The sequence below is a fragment of the Tasmannia lanceolata genome, unplaced genomic scaffold (genome assembly GCF_043159265.1).
Source record: "Tasmannia lanceolata isolate RefF3 unplaced genomic scaffold, GAP_Taslan_0.1 ptg000006l, whole genome shotgun sequence".
NCBI lineage: Eukaryota > Viridiplantae > Streptophyta > Magnoliopsida > Canellales > Winteraceae > Tasmannia > Tasmannia lanceolata.
Window position 1 is genome coordinate 8,697,204 of NW_027518683.1, and position 20,164 is coordinate 8,717,367.

Here is a 20,164-nt window from a genome sequence, read left to right on the forward strand (position 1 = left end):
CTCGACCCGAGATTCATGCGGGCTTTTGAATGCTCAACCCGGCTCGACCCGAAACCCATGAAACCTGAACCCAACCCAGGCTATTTTCTGGTTGGGTCGATGCGGGTTGAGTAAAACCCGGCTCGAGTTGCAGCCCTAGTAAAAACAGGAGGCACATATATTATTTCTACTAAAAAACATCATTATTGTTTATTGACACGCTACACTAACTTTGCTCTTAGACACTCTAAATTGAACTTTTTTTGATAGATTATTCTAAGTAACTTGAAAAATGGGATTGCATTGTGTAGATACTTCTATGAGCATTTTGGCCATCATGAATAGAAAGATGGTATGCATGGCAAAGAGACAAAATGAAGAAGGTTTTATCATAAGAAAAATGAGGAGGGAATATCGAGTCTCTTAGATCACTATTTTGTTTGATTTGTTTAATGGATTGCTTTGAAATGTTTCACTTAAAAACGAAGAGAGAGATTGTAGAGACAATAGAGACAGCACAATGATGCGCGCACTCCACGACAGGAGTAAATTTCTCGATGAAAATCCCGAGGCCCGAGCTCAATGAATGACCGGGATCAATGACACGTGTTAATGCATGTATGCATCATGAATATATCTTTGTTTATACGTTTTAGGCCAAAGTTAGGTCAACCTACTTAATGGAAAATGGAAAATGGTAAAAATACTAGCTTTCCCAACATCCACTCCACTCTTTAGGCCTGAGTGTGCCCCGTAGCTGTGACTGGATTACTAACTGGCCAAATGTCCGTTGAGAACACCCTGATTGGGTGATCTTAAGCCCTTTGTCACGCTCTGACCCCACCGTGTAAATATTATCCGGTTCTAGGTCTTTTACCCTCCTCAGTTTTGTTTTCCAGCAGCACTATCCTGACCCACCCCGTAGGGACCCGTCCCTTGGAGATGCTGAAAACACGTGGAGAGGGAGAATCCACGACTTTTGTTCCTTTTCTGATGTGGGATCTCACACCCATGATCTGTCAAGCTCATTTATGGCCCTTTCGATCCAAAGAAAAGTTTCTGCTGGAGATGAGCTTTCCTAACGTTTGGCTAACTAAATTTTTATGGAAAATTTTCATTGTTTTCTAGGAAAATACCTACCCTATTGGATCTAGATCTTCTTTCCATAAAACTTCTTTCAATAAGTGTACGTTGTAAATCTAGGATCGGGGCAGTCAAATTTCATGCAAAATAAGGATCTGTAATGTCATGATCACAAACAATGGATCTATAAAATGGAGGCTTAAGAGTCATCAACTGGGATTGGATTTGGATGCATGGCATATCCATAGTGGGGCCTAACAGATATGGTTTGAATCGGTTGAAGCTTATATATATATTCTTCCAAGGAAAAATATGCACATTCCCCCATTTTTTATGGGTTCGATGGATGTGCAATTTTTTTCAAATAAAAATATGAGCAGCTAGAATGATATAAGAATGGTTTGGATCATGAATCGGGTACCCAATCTAAGATTGTTGCAGGTGAAGCTGGTAAGCAAGATGGGCTTAAAAGGTCACACATCCTACTTCTACTCACCCCAATTTTACTTGCATGTTGTCATTTTATTTCCCTAACTTTCCATTTAAAGGCCATAAACACAAGAGGGCTGCGATTGCATAGCTCGTCCTTGACAAGGCCTGACAAATAAATGGTTGGATCATTGAGTAGTTCGGTTCCAATTGTAACTAACACGACGTGAGAAACATCAAGCCAAAAAGACATGTTTAAAATGTCATTAGCCTAACAAAAAAAGATAGAAAAAGAATGTAAAAAAATAATATAATCGAGAACTAGTTTCTGATTTATTTCAGCTTATGAACTATGGCAAGAATGGTCAATGGTGTGTGGTAGTAGGAAGGCGAGGTCGGTTATTGCTCTTGTGTGGGAGCCTCCTAACATCATATTCCTAAAATTGAACTTTGACAGCTCAAGCACCGGAAACATAGGACTGGCGGGGATAGCACGCATCCTAAGAGATGAAGATGACAATTCTATATGGGGTTTTTTCACCCCTATTGGAGTCACTGATTTTAACAAGGTGGAGATAAGGGCGTTCACCAAGAAAAAAGGATGTTGGAGAAAAATTGTTTGGACAAAGTAATAGTGGAGGGCGATTCTTTAAATGTGATCGAGTGATTAGAGGGTAGAGCATCCCCTCCGTGGTGGTTTAGTCAACGGATTGATGAACTATACAACAGGATGGCATGCTCCAATATTTCTTTTCATCATGCAAGGAGATCGGCAAACTCTGATGCCGATAGGCTAGAAAGAGATGGTTGCTCGAGGTCGGATTTGGAAGTCTTCGATTTCCTCCCCCCTTGAAGGTTTTTCTTGTATTACGTCGATCTTCTCGATCGCAACGATCGCTAGGGGTTTCCCGTGTTTCTTTTCCCTTTAATATAATTCTTTGCCATTCAAAAATAATAATAATTAAACAAGAACAGGTAAAAAGAGGAGATTTAAAATGATCATTAAAAAATTATTTTACATCTAAAATTCTAAAATACTTGTCAACACATTTTGTCAAGTTCTATGAAAAAAATAATAACCCATGATTCAATAACTCCACATCATATTTATGAAATGTTTGTTTACTACATGCAATGCAATGTAATGCAAGATTTCAATTCAACTCATCTTAGATTTGGAGTGCAATGCAATGCAATGCAACTCATCTTGAACCCATGATTCAACTCATCTTACTACATGCAAGTATTTTGAACCCATGTGTTATTATTTACTAAATGCAATGCAAGATCTCAATTCAACTCATCTTAGATTTAGTACACCCATGCAATGCAATGCAAGATCTCAATTCAACTCATCTTAGATTTTACCCAAGACATTAATATGTTTGGATACATAGCATAGGGTCGGTTAGTCGTGTAATAAGAAGTCAAAAGGGATGAGACAATCATTGGATTTGTCTAGAATCACCTATGATAGAATAATGGAATAGACTTACAGTAGTGTTTGGTTGCATGACATAGAGTCGGAGAATAGAGGAATAAGTAGGGGTGTCATTACCAATATAAAGAGTGGAGAGAGAGAGAGAGAGAGAGAGAGAGAGAGAGAGAGAGAGAGAGAGAGAGAGAGAGAGAGAGAGAGAGAGAGAGAGAGAGAGAGAGAGCACCATATATCCATAAGATTTTCAATCAAAATTCAACCATTTTGTATAATTTGGTTTGAAAGTTAGACGGAGGGGGACATTATTGCTACATAATTATGTAGGAAACATTTCTAACAGAATTCAAATTGCAGGAATCTTCATGAAAAGTTAAGAGGAAAAATGTATCTATTTTTCCTACTTTTTTTCGCGCACACACAACAACAACAAAAAAAGGAAACTTGAATCAAATTTATTCAATTTTACTTAAAGATTTTTCCAATGATTATTTTAAAGAGATAAATAAAATCAAGTTTTCTTAATTTTTCGAAGGTTTAAAATTTTGTATGAAATTAGACTACTAATATTGACAATGTTTTGATAACTGCAATAACTCATATAGTATTTTGTTATTTAAGCATCTACTAAATGTTATTACAGTTCTCAAATAGCTCTCATAAGCAAATTAAAAAAGAAAAGACAAGCTGAGTTTGTGCTGTTATCAAAACAAGGTAGTGCTAATATCAATAGCCTAATTTTATTTGAAAAATGTAAGTAATTGTAAAAGAAAGGAAAGTGATATATTGGCAAACTTTTCTTCCCTGGGCCAACCCCTCCCTCGAGTGCATTTATGACTGCTCTCTTTACACTGCAAGGTTGAGCCCAACCGTAACCCAACTTGAGATAGCATTCCATCAACTCTAAGCCAACCTAACACGAACCTAGGGTTGAGGATAGTCAACCCTAACCCAATCTGCGACTAAATCTTTAAACCCAAACCCTACCATTCAACCCGAAAACGGGTTGGGTTGAGTCGGCTCAGTTTCACCTTGGACCAAACTGAAAAATACAATAGAAAATCAAGATAAAATCAGAGGAGCTCGGGTCGGGTAAGGTCGGGTTGCGAAGGCCTCAACCCTAACCCAACCCGAACCCGAAATTAATTCGTTTCGGGTTGGCTTTTCACCCTAACCCAACCCGACACGTCGGTTGAGCCCGATCCAAGTTGCACCCTTGCTTCCCCTCACAATATTACCCCTAACTATCTTCGTAATGCATCTTCTTCATCTACTTTTCGTGTCCCTCACTCAAGTCCCTCTCTAATTTCACCGTTGCGACAGAAGGCAGAGGCGTGTACAGATCGTGAGAGAGGAAAAGAATAGAAGAGAAGAAATGGAGTGCGTGTTCGGAATGGTAGGAAATGGTTTCGCTTTAGTGGTTGCGGACTCATCGGCCGTAAACAGCATACTTGTTCACAAATCCAACGAAGACAAAATCATGCTTCTCGATTCTCACAAGCTCTTGGGTGCTAGCGGAGAATCTGGAGACAGGTACACCTCTCTCTCTCTCTCTCTCTCTCTCTCTCTCTCTGTGTGTGTTTATTAAATAAACAAAACCCTACAAAGGGATTTGTGTTTTTACTCTCTCTCTCTCTCTCTCTCTATCTCTCTCTCTCTTTAAATTTGCAGAGTTCAATTTACGGAATATATACAGAAGAACGTTCACTTGTATCAGTTCCGTAATGGAATTCCTTTGACCACGGCTGCCGCTGCCAATTTCACCCGGGGCGAGCTCGCCACCGCTCTGAGAAAGGTCCACTTTCCTCTTCTCTCTCTCTCTCTCTCTCTCTCATCTGTTTTCTACTTACCGCTTTAATTGTTTTAGGGTTTTGTTGATTTCTGGATAGTTGATTTTTGTAGGGTTGGGGTTTGTTTCTTTTCTGATTCTTGTTAGGGTTGTCTCTATGATCTTTTCTTCTCTGAACTGGGGAAATAGGGTTTTGGTTTTGTTTTATTTGGCATGAATTCTATAGTTCTGATTATGGTTTTGGATTTATCTGTTGACATGTTTTTTTCTTACCAACTCCACAAAGTAGAATAGTGCTTAGGGTTAAATGTATTTTCATATGTGTGTCGTGAAAATATGTTGAGATACAGTATAGAGAAAAGTGTTCATGCACTGCAGTGTAGGGAGCTTAACTGCGCTTAAGTGGCTTATCAAATGAATTTGGAAATGCATAGTTCTAGTTGATGACTTTTCTTCAACTAGTTAAGGCTCTTGGGTTGAGTTCCTGGATATTTTTCATTAATGGCAGTGGTTATCATCTGAAGGGTTTAATTTCCATTAGTAATATATTTTCAGTTGCCTTGGCTTAGTAAAATCCAAGCTTCACTAATAGTTCTTGTAAGATTATTTCTAAATTCATATGCGGGAATGAGTTTAATGGCGCGCTAATATTAAGATCTCAACATACTTGCTAGAATAATCAACTTAACCGGGTGATTTGTGCATTAGATAGATCTATTGTTTCTAAGGAATGGGAGATTCACATAGGAATGTTCACACAATGGCTCTTCCATAGCCAATACCTACCCATTGTCCAATCCTCTTTAGTACAATGGTGCAGGGTCCGGTTCCATTAATTGATTTGATTTGATCTAGCTTTGTTAGAGGTATTATGTTTCAACAAAAAGTGGAAAAATGGTGGAGTGATTTTCATTTTGAGGGCTGAAAGGTGTTCCCATTAATGAGCACACTAAACACACTCACGGTTTAGATAAATCACTGGAGGTACAGGTTTTGCTGAAATGAGAGAGCTCTTCTAAATGAGAAGGCAGAGCTCGATCAAAGGTAAGAAAGATGATCCCTTTCCAAATTGAAGAGCTTGGATCGTGTTGAAGAGGGATGATCAAATATTGTTTGAAGATCAGAGCTCTTCTAGAATAAAGTTGAAGGTGGGGTTCAAAATATCCTTAAGTGTGAAGAAATCAGGGAGAGAAAAGTCTAGGGCTTTTTGGTTTAGAGAAGGTGATAGGAACATGATGTTTTTCCATCAGTTTGCGAATACGACTAGGAAAAATGGTATTCTATTTGTCACATTTGGAGCGTTTGGCTGGAAGATAGTGGGGAAATAAAAGAAGTGACAATGGGCCAATTTGTTAACCTCTTTCCTAAGGAAGTTTGGTTGCCTGATATTGACGGGCTTAACTTTAATGCCACCACGCCTAAGAACAGTGGTTGGTTAGAAAGATTTTGAGAGAAGGTTCGAAAAGCTGTTTTGTTATCAATTGTAAAGCTATCATAACCAAGAAAGAATAATGATCTTGGAATCAACAACCTATGGTTAAGGAATAAGGTGTTTTCGGAAAATTGTTAGTGCCAAGTTCGTGAGGAAAGTGAAGCCTTTGGGTGCAAAATGAAGTTATAATTGATATATGTTCGGTGGTCTAACAGAAATTTTGAGAGATGAAATTCCTTTTTTCATGGGTGGTGACTGGGTTTATGTAGATGTTAGGTGTTCCTTGGAATTGGAAAGACCCAAATCCCCCTTGCCCTTCTGGGCACCCTTTGCGAAGGTTGTGAGGATGGATACTCTTGTTTGATTTGGGACTCACGAAAGGGAGGTGCCCCTTGCTGATTCTTGACAGATAAGGGAAGACCATCATGTAGGTAGCTTTGATTCCACGTGATGTAAGACAACCAAGTATAGGAATCCTTTAGGTTTAAAAGGGTATATTTGATCTGGACGATCTTGGTAATGATGGTCAAAGGCTGGACAGTTCACATGGGTAACTGATCATGCACAAGTTTTACAGGTTGTTGCTTAAGTTCTAGAATTACTTACGATTCAGAAGAGAATAGGCTGGGCATCAAAGTCAGGTCTATAACAGGGTGTTAAAGGATAATCTAAATGTAGGATTAGGACTGGATAGGGCAGTATTAAAGAATAGTTGTGAAAAAACTGTAACAGATTGTAAGTCTGTAGCAGATCTATTCAGATTTAGGTTTCTGGTTTGAAGTAAAAATTCGATGACAGTTGAGTAGGGATTTAGATTCGGTAAATGTTTATAGGGTTATATCAGGTTCTTGATGTAAACTTAGGTTTAGAAACTTAAGGTAATGGGACTGTAATGACTGTAATGTAAGATTTGAATTTCTGGGTCAAATTGGGAATTTGTTGTGTGTAGTCTTTGGGAGGTGTCATGGTAGGAAATAACAAATGGCTGGCAATGATATGTTTATCAAAGGTTAAGAATAGGTTTGAGGGCAGTTAGGTGGTTGAAAGTGGGAAGAGGGTATGTTAAGGTTAGTGCAGTTATGGTAGGGTTTAATGGCAATAATGGTTTAATATTTAGATGAGGGTTGAAGATTTAATGGTTTGAGGTTAAGGTTTAAGGTTGGGGTGAAGGTAAAAGAGGCAAAAGGTGATCAATGGTGGAAGATGATTAATGGTCGCAGGTTTGGGAAACTAAGAAGATAAAGACAAAGGTTTCAGGTTTAGGAAACAAAGAAAACGAAGACAAAGGATGAAGCAGAAGAGAGCAAGAAAGCAAATAACAAAGCACCAATGTGGATCACATTCGCAAGAGGTAGCACGTAACTGCTTGGGAGCTAAACTCACTCTTATTCAATCAATTAACATAGTAGCTAGGGCCATAGGCCATTACCTTTATAGAGAACTCCAGCCCCACAAAAAATCAAGGGGAGGATGATTCGGACGCCTAATATCTATCTACCTCTAGTTGCAAAAGAACAAAATCGTATTCCAACTAGAACTCCTATAAACAAAAGGATCCTTACTGTGAAACAACCAGTTACTCCAAAAGCTTAAGCTGTTGGAGGAGGTGTTATTTAATCTTTTATACTTTAACACTCCCCCTCACGTGTGGCCCCTCTTTCTTTGGGTTGGCCTACACGTGGTACATGTGGCCCCTCTTTTGGGTTTGGCCATTGCATGTGGATTTTTGCTATCAAGGAGGTTTGAAACCAGGCATTTGCTCTGATACCATGAAACAACCAGTTACTCCAAAAGCTTAAGCTGTTGGAGGAGGTGTTATTTAATCTTTTATACTTTAACACTTACTAACTTTGAAACAAACAAAAAAGATCCTTATTATAGGGACACTTTCCTACTACAAACAAACTAGTCATCTTTCTTGAAACAAAAACACAACTAGGACTCTTAGCAGTAGACTTCTGCCAACACTAAGACTAACAAATCTAGTTGTACTAGGGTTCCCTTCGGAGCTAGGAAACCCTCAATTCAATCCCCATGAAAATTTGAATGGGCCTTCTTTGTGGCTTAATTGATATGATGTCACCCCATGTCACAAGAAAGGTTTTAAATTTCGGTTTCAATTGCTGCGAAAACTGAAACTGTTAACGGTTTCATGAGAGAGGAAGATGAGAGGAGTTGGAGAGAAGGAGAGTGTGCGGGTTCTCCTTCTCACAAAATGTATTATATATTTATATATATGTGTCATTAGGGTTACTTATCAAAAGACAAGAATACCCAGTCGGGTATGCAAATTTTACTGCTCTTCTAACACTCCCACTCAAGCTGGAGTGTATATGTCATACAACCATTGCTTATTACACATATCATTCAACTTTGGTCTGCCTAGTGGTTTGGTAAATATATTGGCTATCTGGTCTCCTGATCTAGTACTGAATCTTCTCACGAATGAAATGGCAATCCACCTCGATGTGCTTCGTCCTCTCATGGAAAACTGGATTTGAAGTAATACGAACAACAACTTTATTATCGAAATACAGCGATGTTGGAGATGAGGAAGGCAAGCCAATCTTAGATAGAAAAGACCCCAACTAGGTCAACTGCCCACACGTATGAGCCATAGCTCGATACTCCACTTCGGCACTAGATCTAGCCCCCACATCCTGCTTCTTGCTTTTTCACGACATTAAGGAGCCGTTTGGATACGCAGATCCAGGTTTTTAGTTTGAAAACAGTGTAAAAGAGGGTTCATGATCAAGCTGTTGTATGCTGTTCTGACAACGTTTCTTGGATTTTAAGTGAGAAATTCAGGTTTAAAAAATCTCTCCTGCATCCTAAGATTTCTAAAACCTGGAAATATGGGAGGATCTGCTACTCTCTTGCTGACGGAAAGAAGGGCGAGAAGTTAAAAACGAGTCAAAAACGACGGCTGGTCCGCTTCTTCTCTTGTCTCTCAGCTACAATTTTGAAGAAATCCCGGATTCCAAAATCCGCGTATCCAAATGGCCCCTAAGTTTTCTCCAACAAAAGTGCAATATCATGTAATCGACCTTCTATTTGCAGGAGATCTGGCCTAGTCTGCACAGTGAACCCTTCCAAGTTCATGTGATTGTGCCTTTTGAAGAATAAGCCTTTAAACTTGCCCTCTTCAAGTACCTAACTATTCGAAGAACTGTTGCCCAATGATAGGTACGTTGGGAGCTCATGAACTAACTCACTACACCCACTGCAAACGAAATATTTGGACGAGTCATGTCAAGTAAATCAACTTGCCAACAAATCGTATGTACCTGCCTGTTCCTCTTATAAATCCCCTTGATCAGGATAAAGCTTGACATTAGGATCCATGGGAACCTAAGCCGGGTTCACACCCAAGGATCCTGCCTCTTCTAATATGTCCAAGACATATTTCCTTTGGGACAATGACAGTCTACCATGTGAACAGGCTAGCTCAACTCCAAGGAAGTATATGAGGCGACCAAGGTCTTTGGTATAGAATTCTTTTTGAAGGAAGTCCTTTAGCTTCTGTATGCCTTCCCTGTTACTTCCAGTGATAACAAAGTCGTCCACATAAACTACTAGGAAATCGTACTCACCATCAGACTACGAGCTAAAAACCGAGTGGTCTATTGCACATTGCTTCATGCCAAAGCGCATAACCACCTCACCGAATCTCCCAAACCAAGCTCTAGGAGATCTCCAAATGCGGTTCCAGCAGAATAAAGATCTTTCACCCTCAACAAGCTTACAAAGGAAAGGTTGCATGGAGAATACACCATTCAAATCTGCTACCCAAAAATTGCAATCCCCAATGTCCCTCTAGCAGTTTGCAGATGATAGCCTTTTATTTAACTCTCCGGATATCCTCAAAGTGGCGAATTTAAAAGTATTTTTAAGATGTTATGAATTGATCACGAGACAAAGTACAAATTTTCACAAATCTCGAGTGTTTGGTATGAATCTTTCATCTGAAACAACATGTGGCTTAGCCAGAGTTATGGGATGCATGGTGCATACCCTACCTTCTTCATATTTGGGTTTACCTCTTGGGTTGGCAAACCAAAGAAAGAAAGTTGGGAACCAATAGTTGATAGAGTTGAAAAGAGGCTTGAGACTTGGAAAATGAACTTGGTGTCCAGAGGGGGTAGACTGACTCTCATTAAGGCAGTCTTGGCCAATATCCCTATATATCAGCTCTCGGTTTTCAAATGCCCCGTGAGCGTATTATGAGAGTAGAAAAGATTCAGAGGCGCTTCCTTTGGGAAGGGGCCAATGATAAGAAAGGCATTCCTTTTGTTGGCTGGGAAGAAGTATGTAAGCCGATGAAGGTGGGTGGTTTAGGAATAAGAATAATAAAGGAAACGAATCAAGCGCTCCTAGGCAAATGGTTATGGAGATATGGAGACGAGGGGTCTCAATTGTGGGCTAAAGTTATTGATATAAAGTATGGGTCCTGTGAAGGACATTGGGAAACAGAGGACAAGTTTAGGAAGCTGGTAAAACTATTTGGAGGGACGTGATGTGTTTAAAAGCGAAGTTTCAGGAAAAGGTTAGATTCAAAGTGTATGCCGGAGACAGAGTGAGATTTTGGTGGGATAAATTTTGTACCGATACTTCGTTGAAAGAGGTTTTCCCGCAGTTGTTCGCTATAACATCGAGCAAGGAAGTATTGGTAAAAGATTGATTTTCACGATCTAAAAATGGGATGGTGTGGGCTCCACCCTTTCGCGTAAACTTTTTTGACAGGGAAGTGGAATTGGTGGGAACATTGCTGCAATCATTGGAAACGTGCTATATCAAGTTAGATGGGGAAGATAAAAGAATTTGGGTTTGGAACTCACATGGGGATTTCTCGGTTAAATCATTCTATCATCATCTTCTACCTTGCCCCGTTCCCTCCAAAGTAGCCAAAGTGTGGGACATTCAAGTGCCACATAGTATTTGGATGGGCTACACTCCTCCAGAGAATCCAAACCATTGACTTCTTGAGAGATAGGAACATGTGGTTTATTGACTACTGTGCTCTCTGCATTGAATCAGGAGAGTCTGTGGATCATCTGCTCGTTCAGTGTAACGTCGCCTCTGAGGTATGGGGTCTATTGTTCAATAGATTCGGGATTGCTTGGGTACTTCTTGAAAAATTCTTGGAACTATGTGAAAGCTGGGCGATGGCTCCTTGGAAGAGTAAAGGGAAGATTTTGTGGCAAATATCCTTTTTAACTACTATTTGGGTACTATGGAAAGAAAGAAATGCGAGGATTTTCAAGGGACATTCGAAAGGAGTAAGGTACATTTTCAATAAAGTAATTGCTTTAATGATATCTTGGGTGAAAACGTTACCATGCTTTAGATTCGTCTCGCCCTATGACCTATGGCATGGTTGGAGGGAGATTTGTGGGGCGAAGAGATATGTCTCCAAAGTGATAGAGGCTTCTGTCCCACCGGTTTAGGGAACGCTAAAATTGAACTTCGATTGTTCTAGTTTGGAAAATCCTGGACCAGCTGGCAGTGATGGATTGTTGAGGAACGAAGAGGGGGTGGTTATTTGGGCCTTTAGAGGCCCCATCGGAGTCGCAGACGCAAATGAGGCGGAAGTTCACGACATTCATCAGGGCATTGGGATGCTCCATAATGTGGATAAGAATAAGGCGGTAGTGGAAGGGGATTCCCTCGACATTATCAAATGGCTTCGGGGTGCCAAGGCAGTTCCTTGGAGATTTGGTGCCTATTTTGATGAAATTAATGATAATATTGCAATGGCAGCAATCTCATTCAAGCATGTTAGGCGGTCTGCCAATGGCGAAGCGGATAGTCTGGCGAGAACCGGGGTTCACAAAGAAAGTCTCCACTGTTTGATTTTATTCCTTCTTAGTTCTTTCTGTATGTTTTTGTCATTTTTATGATTGTACTCCTTTCCAAGGTCCTTCTCGGTCCTTGTTTTTTAATGAATCTATTTGCCATTCAAAAAAAAAAAAGTCTAGTTATTTTTCAACAAAAAGTTTCAAGATATCTGGTCACTGGTCAGTTTATATCTTTATTAGTAAATGCCCTGTGATTTCACGAAAGAAAATAAAATACTATGTGGCCATTAAAAAAAATACTATGTGAAGGTTCATCCATCCCTGAGGTCTCCTCTTTAATGGGCAGGGATAGAAGAAAATACTATGTTGCCATTAAAAACAAATACTATGTGACCAATGTATCAAATGTTAACCATTGACAATTAGAGTAAATGTTAGCTACACTATAGATTTATGCAACAAAGCGACGTATTCATTCTTTGCTCATAACTAACATTCCACCAGATGTACAATTTAATGATGGGCATAATTAGGTCTCTGCGTGTCCTTTTTTTTTAATTGGCAAGCATCATGACTTGTAATTCACTGAACTACATTAGGCACTCATTCCTCTTGAGGCTAGTTTCATTCTCTTCTCAGCTGTTAGATTTTCATAATGCATAGACCATTGGTTACTTTCAAAACTCTTTTTTTTATGAGTAAGCTGGGGTTTGGCAGGACCCCTACCAGTGCATTGAATTTAGATAAAATTAATTTTTTAATGGTAATTTAGATAAAATTAATACATTGAGAAAATGAAAAATTTACAATCGGACATAAGACTCTCCCTCCCGGTCAGATTGTAATATTTCTAGGAGTTTTGGAGGGGTGAAAGGCAATGGAATGTCAATCCTGCAGGGACAATCTCTCTCCATATATGTGAAATGCGCCATTGGGTGAAGTTTTTGAGATATTCGGCTAACTGCTTTAGCATCATGGGCTTCCTCCATGGTGGTTTTGATTTTCCAGTAATTATGCTCACTGTGTATAATGAGTCAACTTCGATCCAAATTTTTCTCCTTCCCATTTTTCTATCTAGACGAACACCGGTGTAGATAGCGGATAATTCTAGTTCGAAGATTTCTTCTTTTGCTACTTCTTTGGAGAAAAGACCAAGTAGCATGCCATTATGCTCCCAGCTGATGCCCCCAAGCCCAGCTCCTTCGGGATCAAGAGACGCATCTGTGTTGATCTTGACTTCACCCGGCTCTGGTGTATCCCATTTGTATTTTTTCGTGATGCTCTGTTTTGGACAAAATTTGTAGCCAAAATTAACAGCTGCATTTTGACCCGATTCATTGAATTCATCTTCGAGCTTCAGAGCATTCTTAACATCCGAGAGAATGTCCTGAAGAACTTGCTTCTTATGTCTGTGTTTCTTCTCGAATAACCTTAGATTTCTTTTAATCCAAATTCTGTAGATTGCAGAGGAGAAAGCCAATCTCAGATCTGTGGCAGCTTGACCTTTACCTGGGAAGGAGGATCTGATCCAATGCCCTTCTTCCTGGAGGGTGTTTTGGGGTTTTCTTCTTGAATAACCTTAGATTTCTTTTCATCCAAATTCTGTAGATTGCAGAGGAGAAAGCCAATCTCAGAGCTGTGGCAGCTTGACCTTTACCTGGGAAGGAGGATCTGATCCAATACTCTTCTTCCTGGAGGGTGTTTCTGGTTTTTCCTCTTACTCCAATTCTCCATAGGATTGACCTCAATATCCATGCCGAGAAGCAACATTTGAAAAACAGATGTTTTCTTCTTCCTGGTCTGAATAAAGGTTTTAAATTTCGGTTTCGGGATATGCATTTCGGTCCTCACCGAAACCGAACAGCCGAAATTTCAAAATTTTGTGACGAAATCTATCGACATCAGATGACATAATATTTTATAACGTACCAAATTTCGACGAAATCCCCGATTTTTCGGGATAATATTAAATATTAAACAAAATCCAGATTTTTTTGTGATATTCCTTAAATTTCGACCGAAATTTCAGGGAAAACGAAATTTCGATCGAAATTAACATTTTGACTTTACGCCATTTCGGTTTCGCTCTCGACCGAAACCTGAAATTTCGAACCGAAATTTAAAACCTTGGTCTGAATTGCAGAGGCCGCATCTGCTGTCTTGTAAGATCCCCATATGCATCAACTTAACCTTTGTGCTTAACTTGTTTCGGACAGATTTCCAGGCTACATTATCTTGTCTCAGGACATGATCTTTGATCCATATGGTTTCAGTGCATGCGAGCTTCTAGGAGGAGTTTCTTTTTTGTTCCCAAGCACTTTTCATCGAGAAATCACCATCCACGGCAGGTTTCCGGATAGCTCTCATGCAGAAAAGATTTATTTAGAATGGGATCCTTATGGATTTGAGATAGTTTCTGAATATGGGCCAGGGACATGGTTTTAAACCGAAACCGAAACCGAAATTATAAGATTTCACCAAAATTTCCACCGAAATCACCACTGAAATTTCGCTGACCAAAATTTCCCTGAAATTTCGATGTGTGAGGCCGAAACCGAAACCGAAATTTCAAACCTTGCCAGGGGTGTATCTCTGTTTCTGGGGGAAATTAAGGAATTGAGAGGACCTTGTGGGTGCCAAGGTTGTGTCCAAAGGCCAATGGCATTTTCATCACCAGTTAAGTAGCAGGTATGCTCTTTAGGCAGCTCCCTTGCCTTTAGGATGCTCCAGAGGCCCCACGATGGCTTTGAGGGAATCGGGATAGTCCACAAGTTTCCTCTTCTCAAGTATTTTTGATGAATCCAGTTTTTCCATGGGGAATTGCTGTTACTAAGAAGATGCCATAGTTGCTTTAATTGGAAGGCCCCAACCTACTCCTAATTTCGGCTTGCAAATGTCAGTCCAAGCAACCGAGTGCAACTTCTTTTTCCCGTCAGAACCTCCCCAAACATAATCTCTGAAGAGTCTTTCTAGAGTTTCCAATACCCCTTTCGGGATATTAAAGGCAAATGACCAATATATTTGGAAGGAATTGAAGATGGTTTTAATTAGCTCAATTCTACTTGCTTGTGAAAGGTGCTTGTTGCTCCAGCTCTGAAGCATCTTTCTCACTTTAGCAATTAGGAGGAGGCATTCCGCATTCCTTCATGGTGAGCCGTGATGTGAACAAGGGTAGCCCTAAGTATCGTATTGGGAGAGATCCTTCCTTGATTCCTAAACGCTCTGAGATCACCTTTCTTCACAAGGTTTGGGAGAGATCCTTCCTTGATTCCTGAATGCTCTGAGATCACCTTTCTGTCAGAAGGTTTGGTACCTGAAAGGAATATTTGACCCTTGTCTCAGTTTTCCTCCAAACCTGTACATTCCGATAATTTCTTCAAGCAAGCAAGTAGTCCATTAGTAGACTATAGATTTGCAGTTGAAAAAATCATTAAGTCATCAGCGAAGAGGAGATGGGTAATTGAGACCATACCTTGGGAGAAAGGAGTGGAGATGAGACCCTTTTGCATAGCATCCTCTAGCAATATGGATAGCACTTCCATAGTTAAACAGAATACCAGGGGAGAGAAAGGGTCTCCTTGCCCGATCCTGTTGGTGGAGGTGAAGTGGCCTTGGGGGGTGTCGCTTATTAGGATAGAGAAGGATGGCTTTGAGATACATTTCGAGATCCACTCGCACCAGGTATGATCGAAGCCTTGCTTGACCATGAAGGAGATGAGAGCATGTCTGTTTACATTATCAACGGCTTTTGCTAGGTCCACCTTAAGGCACATCGAAGGTTTGGTAGATGGGAGTTGGAAGTTGGAAATTGTGAAGAAGGTTGTGGGTGAGGAGGATGTTCTCTTGAATCTGCCAGCCCTTGATAAAAGCTGATTGAGTTGGATTCACTAGTTTGCCAATAATAGTCTTCAATCTTGTAGCCAGGATTTTTGTGATCGTTTTATATAGGAAATTGCACAGAGAGATAGGGAGGAATGTTGCTGGCCACTCACCTTTGGGGATTAGGGCAGTAAAAGTTGAGTTTACCTCAGCCAGAAGTTTGCCCTTTCGGAAGAAATTTTGGATTGCTGTGATGAAGTCATCTCCAATTAGGTACCAGAAGGCTTGGAAAAAGGTGTTGTTAAATCTATCTAGGTCTGGGGCCTTTTCTCCTTGAATTTTCAGAACTGCCTCCTCAATCTCTTCCTTGCTGACTCGCCGGGAGAGGGACTCCGCTTCTTCTCTGGATAGTTTCCAGATGAGCTCAGGAGTCTCCAAGGGAGAAGGGAGAGGTCTTCTAATTATTGAGTAAGCTCTTAAAATGAGAAACCATGATCTTGGAGATTTCCTGTGGGTTTGTAGTGAAATTTCCATCTCCCTTCTTCATTGCCATGATATTTTTCCTATTTGGTGTGGTTTTGATTGCTGAGTACAACATTTTGGAGTTTGAGTCTCCAAGATGGAGCCAGTCAAATCTAGCCTTCTGCTTCAACATTGATTCTTCTAGCCTGGAGGTAGATATGAGCTCCTCTCTAAGCTTGCCTTCCTCTTCCATTAAGGCCTTGCTGGTTGGATTTTTAGCAAGCTAATGCAGCTCTGATTATTGGAACAATGGAACTTTTACATCGATCCACCCAAAAACTTTCGTGTTCTGGGATCTTATCTGCCTCTTAACTTCCTTTAATTTCTGAGTGAATCGAAACATGGGGTTTCCATGAACTTTTGTAGCCCAAGCTCTCTCAACAACTGAGTATAATGATCAGAATTCTCGGAGGAAGATAAGGTGCCATCAGAAGAGGTTGAGGAAATGGCGAAAATGGGAAGTATTCTAGGGATTGGATATGAAGAAAATGTCGAAGAAACTAAGAGAATGTTTTTCAATATTGAGAAGTGTGATGCTAGTGAAGAAAAGAAAGGAAAGATACCGAGTAAAGCTAGCAGGGAGCTTAAGGCCCTGACTAGATGAAGAGGTTTGTCCTGATTGTAAATAGAGTTTTTAGGTAATACTGATAGGGAAGAGGTTGTGAGTTTGCTTGGTGGTTTTTGTACTTGTGTTTAGGATTGGGTACTGATGGGACAAGGATGGCATATTAGCACTAACTGAGTGTGCTTGAGGGACCTGGGTCCTTCGCTGCTTGGGGGGTGTTGTTTTATACCTTGGATTGGAATTTTCTTCTCGTCTTGTTTGGGATGACGTTTCAGATATGATCGTAGGTAGAGGGTTCGATCTCTCATATGCTTGAGAGATCTTGGTTTTTCGCATATCGGGACATCTTCTTCCCTTGTTTCCAATTTTGGATTGTAAGGTTGGGGCAGCATACCATGGGGTTTTTTCTAGGATTTTTTTTTTTTGGGTTTTTGGTTTGGGTTTTTTTTATTATGTAATGGGGTGGGACTATTGGTCCCCAATCTCTGTATATATGCTATTATGAATAGATATGTCAATTTTCAAAAAAAAAAAAAAAACCGAGTATAATGATGCACCTTCTAGCCACATGTTCATAAATTTGAAAGGTTTAGGACCCCAGCTTTGGTGGTCCTTTAGGGTGATTATAATCAGGCTCCGGTCTGATATTCCTGGTGGTTTGTAATCTGCATAAGATAGGAGCGTAGTCTTGAAGCCAGGTCTCACTTACCAAGGCTCTATCCGAACGAGCAAGTTTCCGTTCACCAGTGATGGCTCCGTTGCTCCAAATGAATAAGTTGACTTGTTTCTGTTTGGGTTGTTAAGTTTACGATCTTAGGATCCCAAAGGATCCACACTCTCCCTTTGATTACGCAGGAGTAATTTCCATGGGACAGCCAATCAGGGAAGATTTCTCTTGTATAGTCTTGCAACTTGTGAGCTTTGGCTTTTGTTTCCATAAGACAGCATATGGGGATATTGGTTGGCATGATTAAGTTTCTTGTTTCCTTTCTTATGGACTGGGTGCAGAGCCCCCTGATATTCCAGGAACAGATGAAAGTCATTTGGGATGGGTGGGTTGGTGATGGGGGGCTCTTATCGAGCCACACTCTTCAATGGTGGATGGGGTCTCTGCTTCTCCTCCCAACAGAGTGTTTACCTGAAGGATCTTGTTATATTTAGGCGCCTTTTCTTTCATAGGACTAGTCCTTGGACTATCTTCTGAATGATAGGCTATTCCACAGGAAGAATAGCTCTCTGTTGAAAATTCATCTGGATTGGGAACTATTTGCTTCTTAACATGTGGATAACAATTGTGTCTTAACATTGTTTTTCTTTATAAATTGTTCTTGAATTTTAGAATGTACTAACTGCCCCCTCATGCGATAATATCAACTTCCAGTGGGCAAACCTACATTAACTTCTACTGAAAATATCTAATTATTGCTGCCATTTTGATATGGGAATTATATCATCAGTCTCTTCATTTGATAATGACATGGGTCACACTTTCCTAATTAGCTTTTAAAGGTTGTTACAACTTACAATTTCCAAAATCTCTCGAACAGCTTATAAAAGTGTTTAATAAAGTGATTGGGTTTGCTGAATTTTCTCTCTTGGTTTTCCAGAGCCCGTACCAGGTTAACCTTCTCTTGGCTGGCTATGATAAGGAAACTGGTCCATCTCTGTACTTCATTGATTATATTGCCACCCTTCACAAGATTGAGAAAGGTGCCTTTGGCTACGGATCTTACTTCTCCCTATCCATGATGGACAGACACTATCACAGTGGGATGTCTGTGGAAGAAGCTGTTGATCTGGTTGACAAATGCATCATGGAGATTCGATCCAGACTGGTTGTTGCTCCGCCGAATTTCGTGATCAAAATTGTTGACAAGGATGGAGCGAGGGAGTACGCATGGAGGGAATCAATCAAAGATGCAGGTGCTGTTGTCGCCTGAGATAATTTACTCAAAACTATTTTCAATGGGCTGTTCGGTTTTGCTGACTTTTTTTTTCAGTACTTTAGATTGGCTGAGAAGTCGTATATATACATTTGAGTTGCAATCTCCTTTTGAGTTCAAGTTAATCCTCCCTAAATCCCTTAAATTGATGATCGTTGTTGTTGTGATAGATTGACTTAACTTATGTCTACTCCATGATTATTAGGCAAAGAATTTGCTGTTTTGTGATAGATTGACATAACTGCACTCTTATGTGATTGATAGATTGGCATTGCAGGTGAACAGAGCATTCATCCATTTTTGAGAACCGATTGTGAGCCGAAAACTAATTATTAGACTCCAAATTAAAAAGCTATTACAATTCACGAATTAAAAAGGAAAAGACAAGTTGAGTTTGTCTCATTATCAAAACATGGTAGTGCAAATATCAATAGCCTAAATATAAACACTTAGTAGCATATATTGCAGAGAAGCCGGATTCATACCTGGAGTTGGGGATTCGCGAATCCCCGAATCGCGAATCCGAACCGTGATTCGATTCGAATCCCCAGAATCGGGGAATCACGAATCGATTTCATCAGAATCGCGAATCGTAATTTGGGAATCGCGATTCTGTTTCCACCGGAATCGCGATTCTTAAATTTGGGATACACGTTTTATTATAATAAAATTCGCGATTTTATCAATTTGAATTCCGGGATCACAAAAATGACGCGATTCCCATCACTTAAAATCTGTTCTTTAAGTAATCCCAACTTTTTGACATTAAAATATTGTTTTGACCTTTTTTTTTTTAAAGAGGGGGGTATTTTTAGTGGGGGCTTTTTTGTAATTTTCATTTTTAACGTAAAATCCTTATAAAACGAGGGTTTCGACTGAAATCCTAAAAAAACCGAAAGTCTCCCTCTTTCTTTCCGCCGCCCCTCTCAGTCCCCGCCGTCCGACCATCCGCCGGAAAGGAGAAGAAGAAAAAGAAGAAGAAGAGAAGTGAAGAACTTTGCAGGTATTTTTTTTTTTTCATTTTTTTTGAAAAAACTAAAAAAGGTATTTTTTTTTTCATTTTTTTTGAAAAAACTAAAAAAGCTTTATCTCCCCGCCCCCTCACACGGTTTATGTGGATGGTTTCTGATGGTTTCTCTCATAAACCATCTCACACACCATTCTCTCACACAATTTCTATGAAAATGAACTCCCCTTTTCCCTTGAACGATTTGTGTGGGGTTTGGCAGTGGCTTTTGGGTTTGGGTTGTGGGTTGTGTGAAAGGGTTTGGCAGTGAAAGGGTTAGCACTACCATGTTTTAATTATTGCACAATTTTTCTCCATTTAAATTGTCTTTTGAGTTTTGACTCTTTTCTAATGTCGTTAAAAG

The 20,164-nt window shown here is 39.9% G+C and overlaps 1 protein-coding gene across 1 annotated transcript; it reads left to right on the forward strand.

Annotated features, from left to right (window-relative positions):
• The first annotated feature begins 4,032 nt into the window (after positions 1 to 4,032).
• LOC143879549 (proteasome subunit beta type-2-B-like) lies at positions 4,033 to 19,024 on the forward strand. The gene is made up of 3 exons (XM_077381989.1): positions 4,033 to 4,459; positions 4,598 to 4,721; positions 18,459 to 19,024. Exons 1-3 carry the CDS (start codon positions 4,302 to 4,304, stop codon positions 18,789 to 18,791), a joined length of 615 nt encoding a protein of 204 aa, XP_077238104.1. The 5' UTR covers positions 4,033 to 4,301; the 3' UTR covers positions 18,792 to 19,024.
• Positions 19,025 to 20,164: the final 1,140 nt, after the last annotated feature.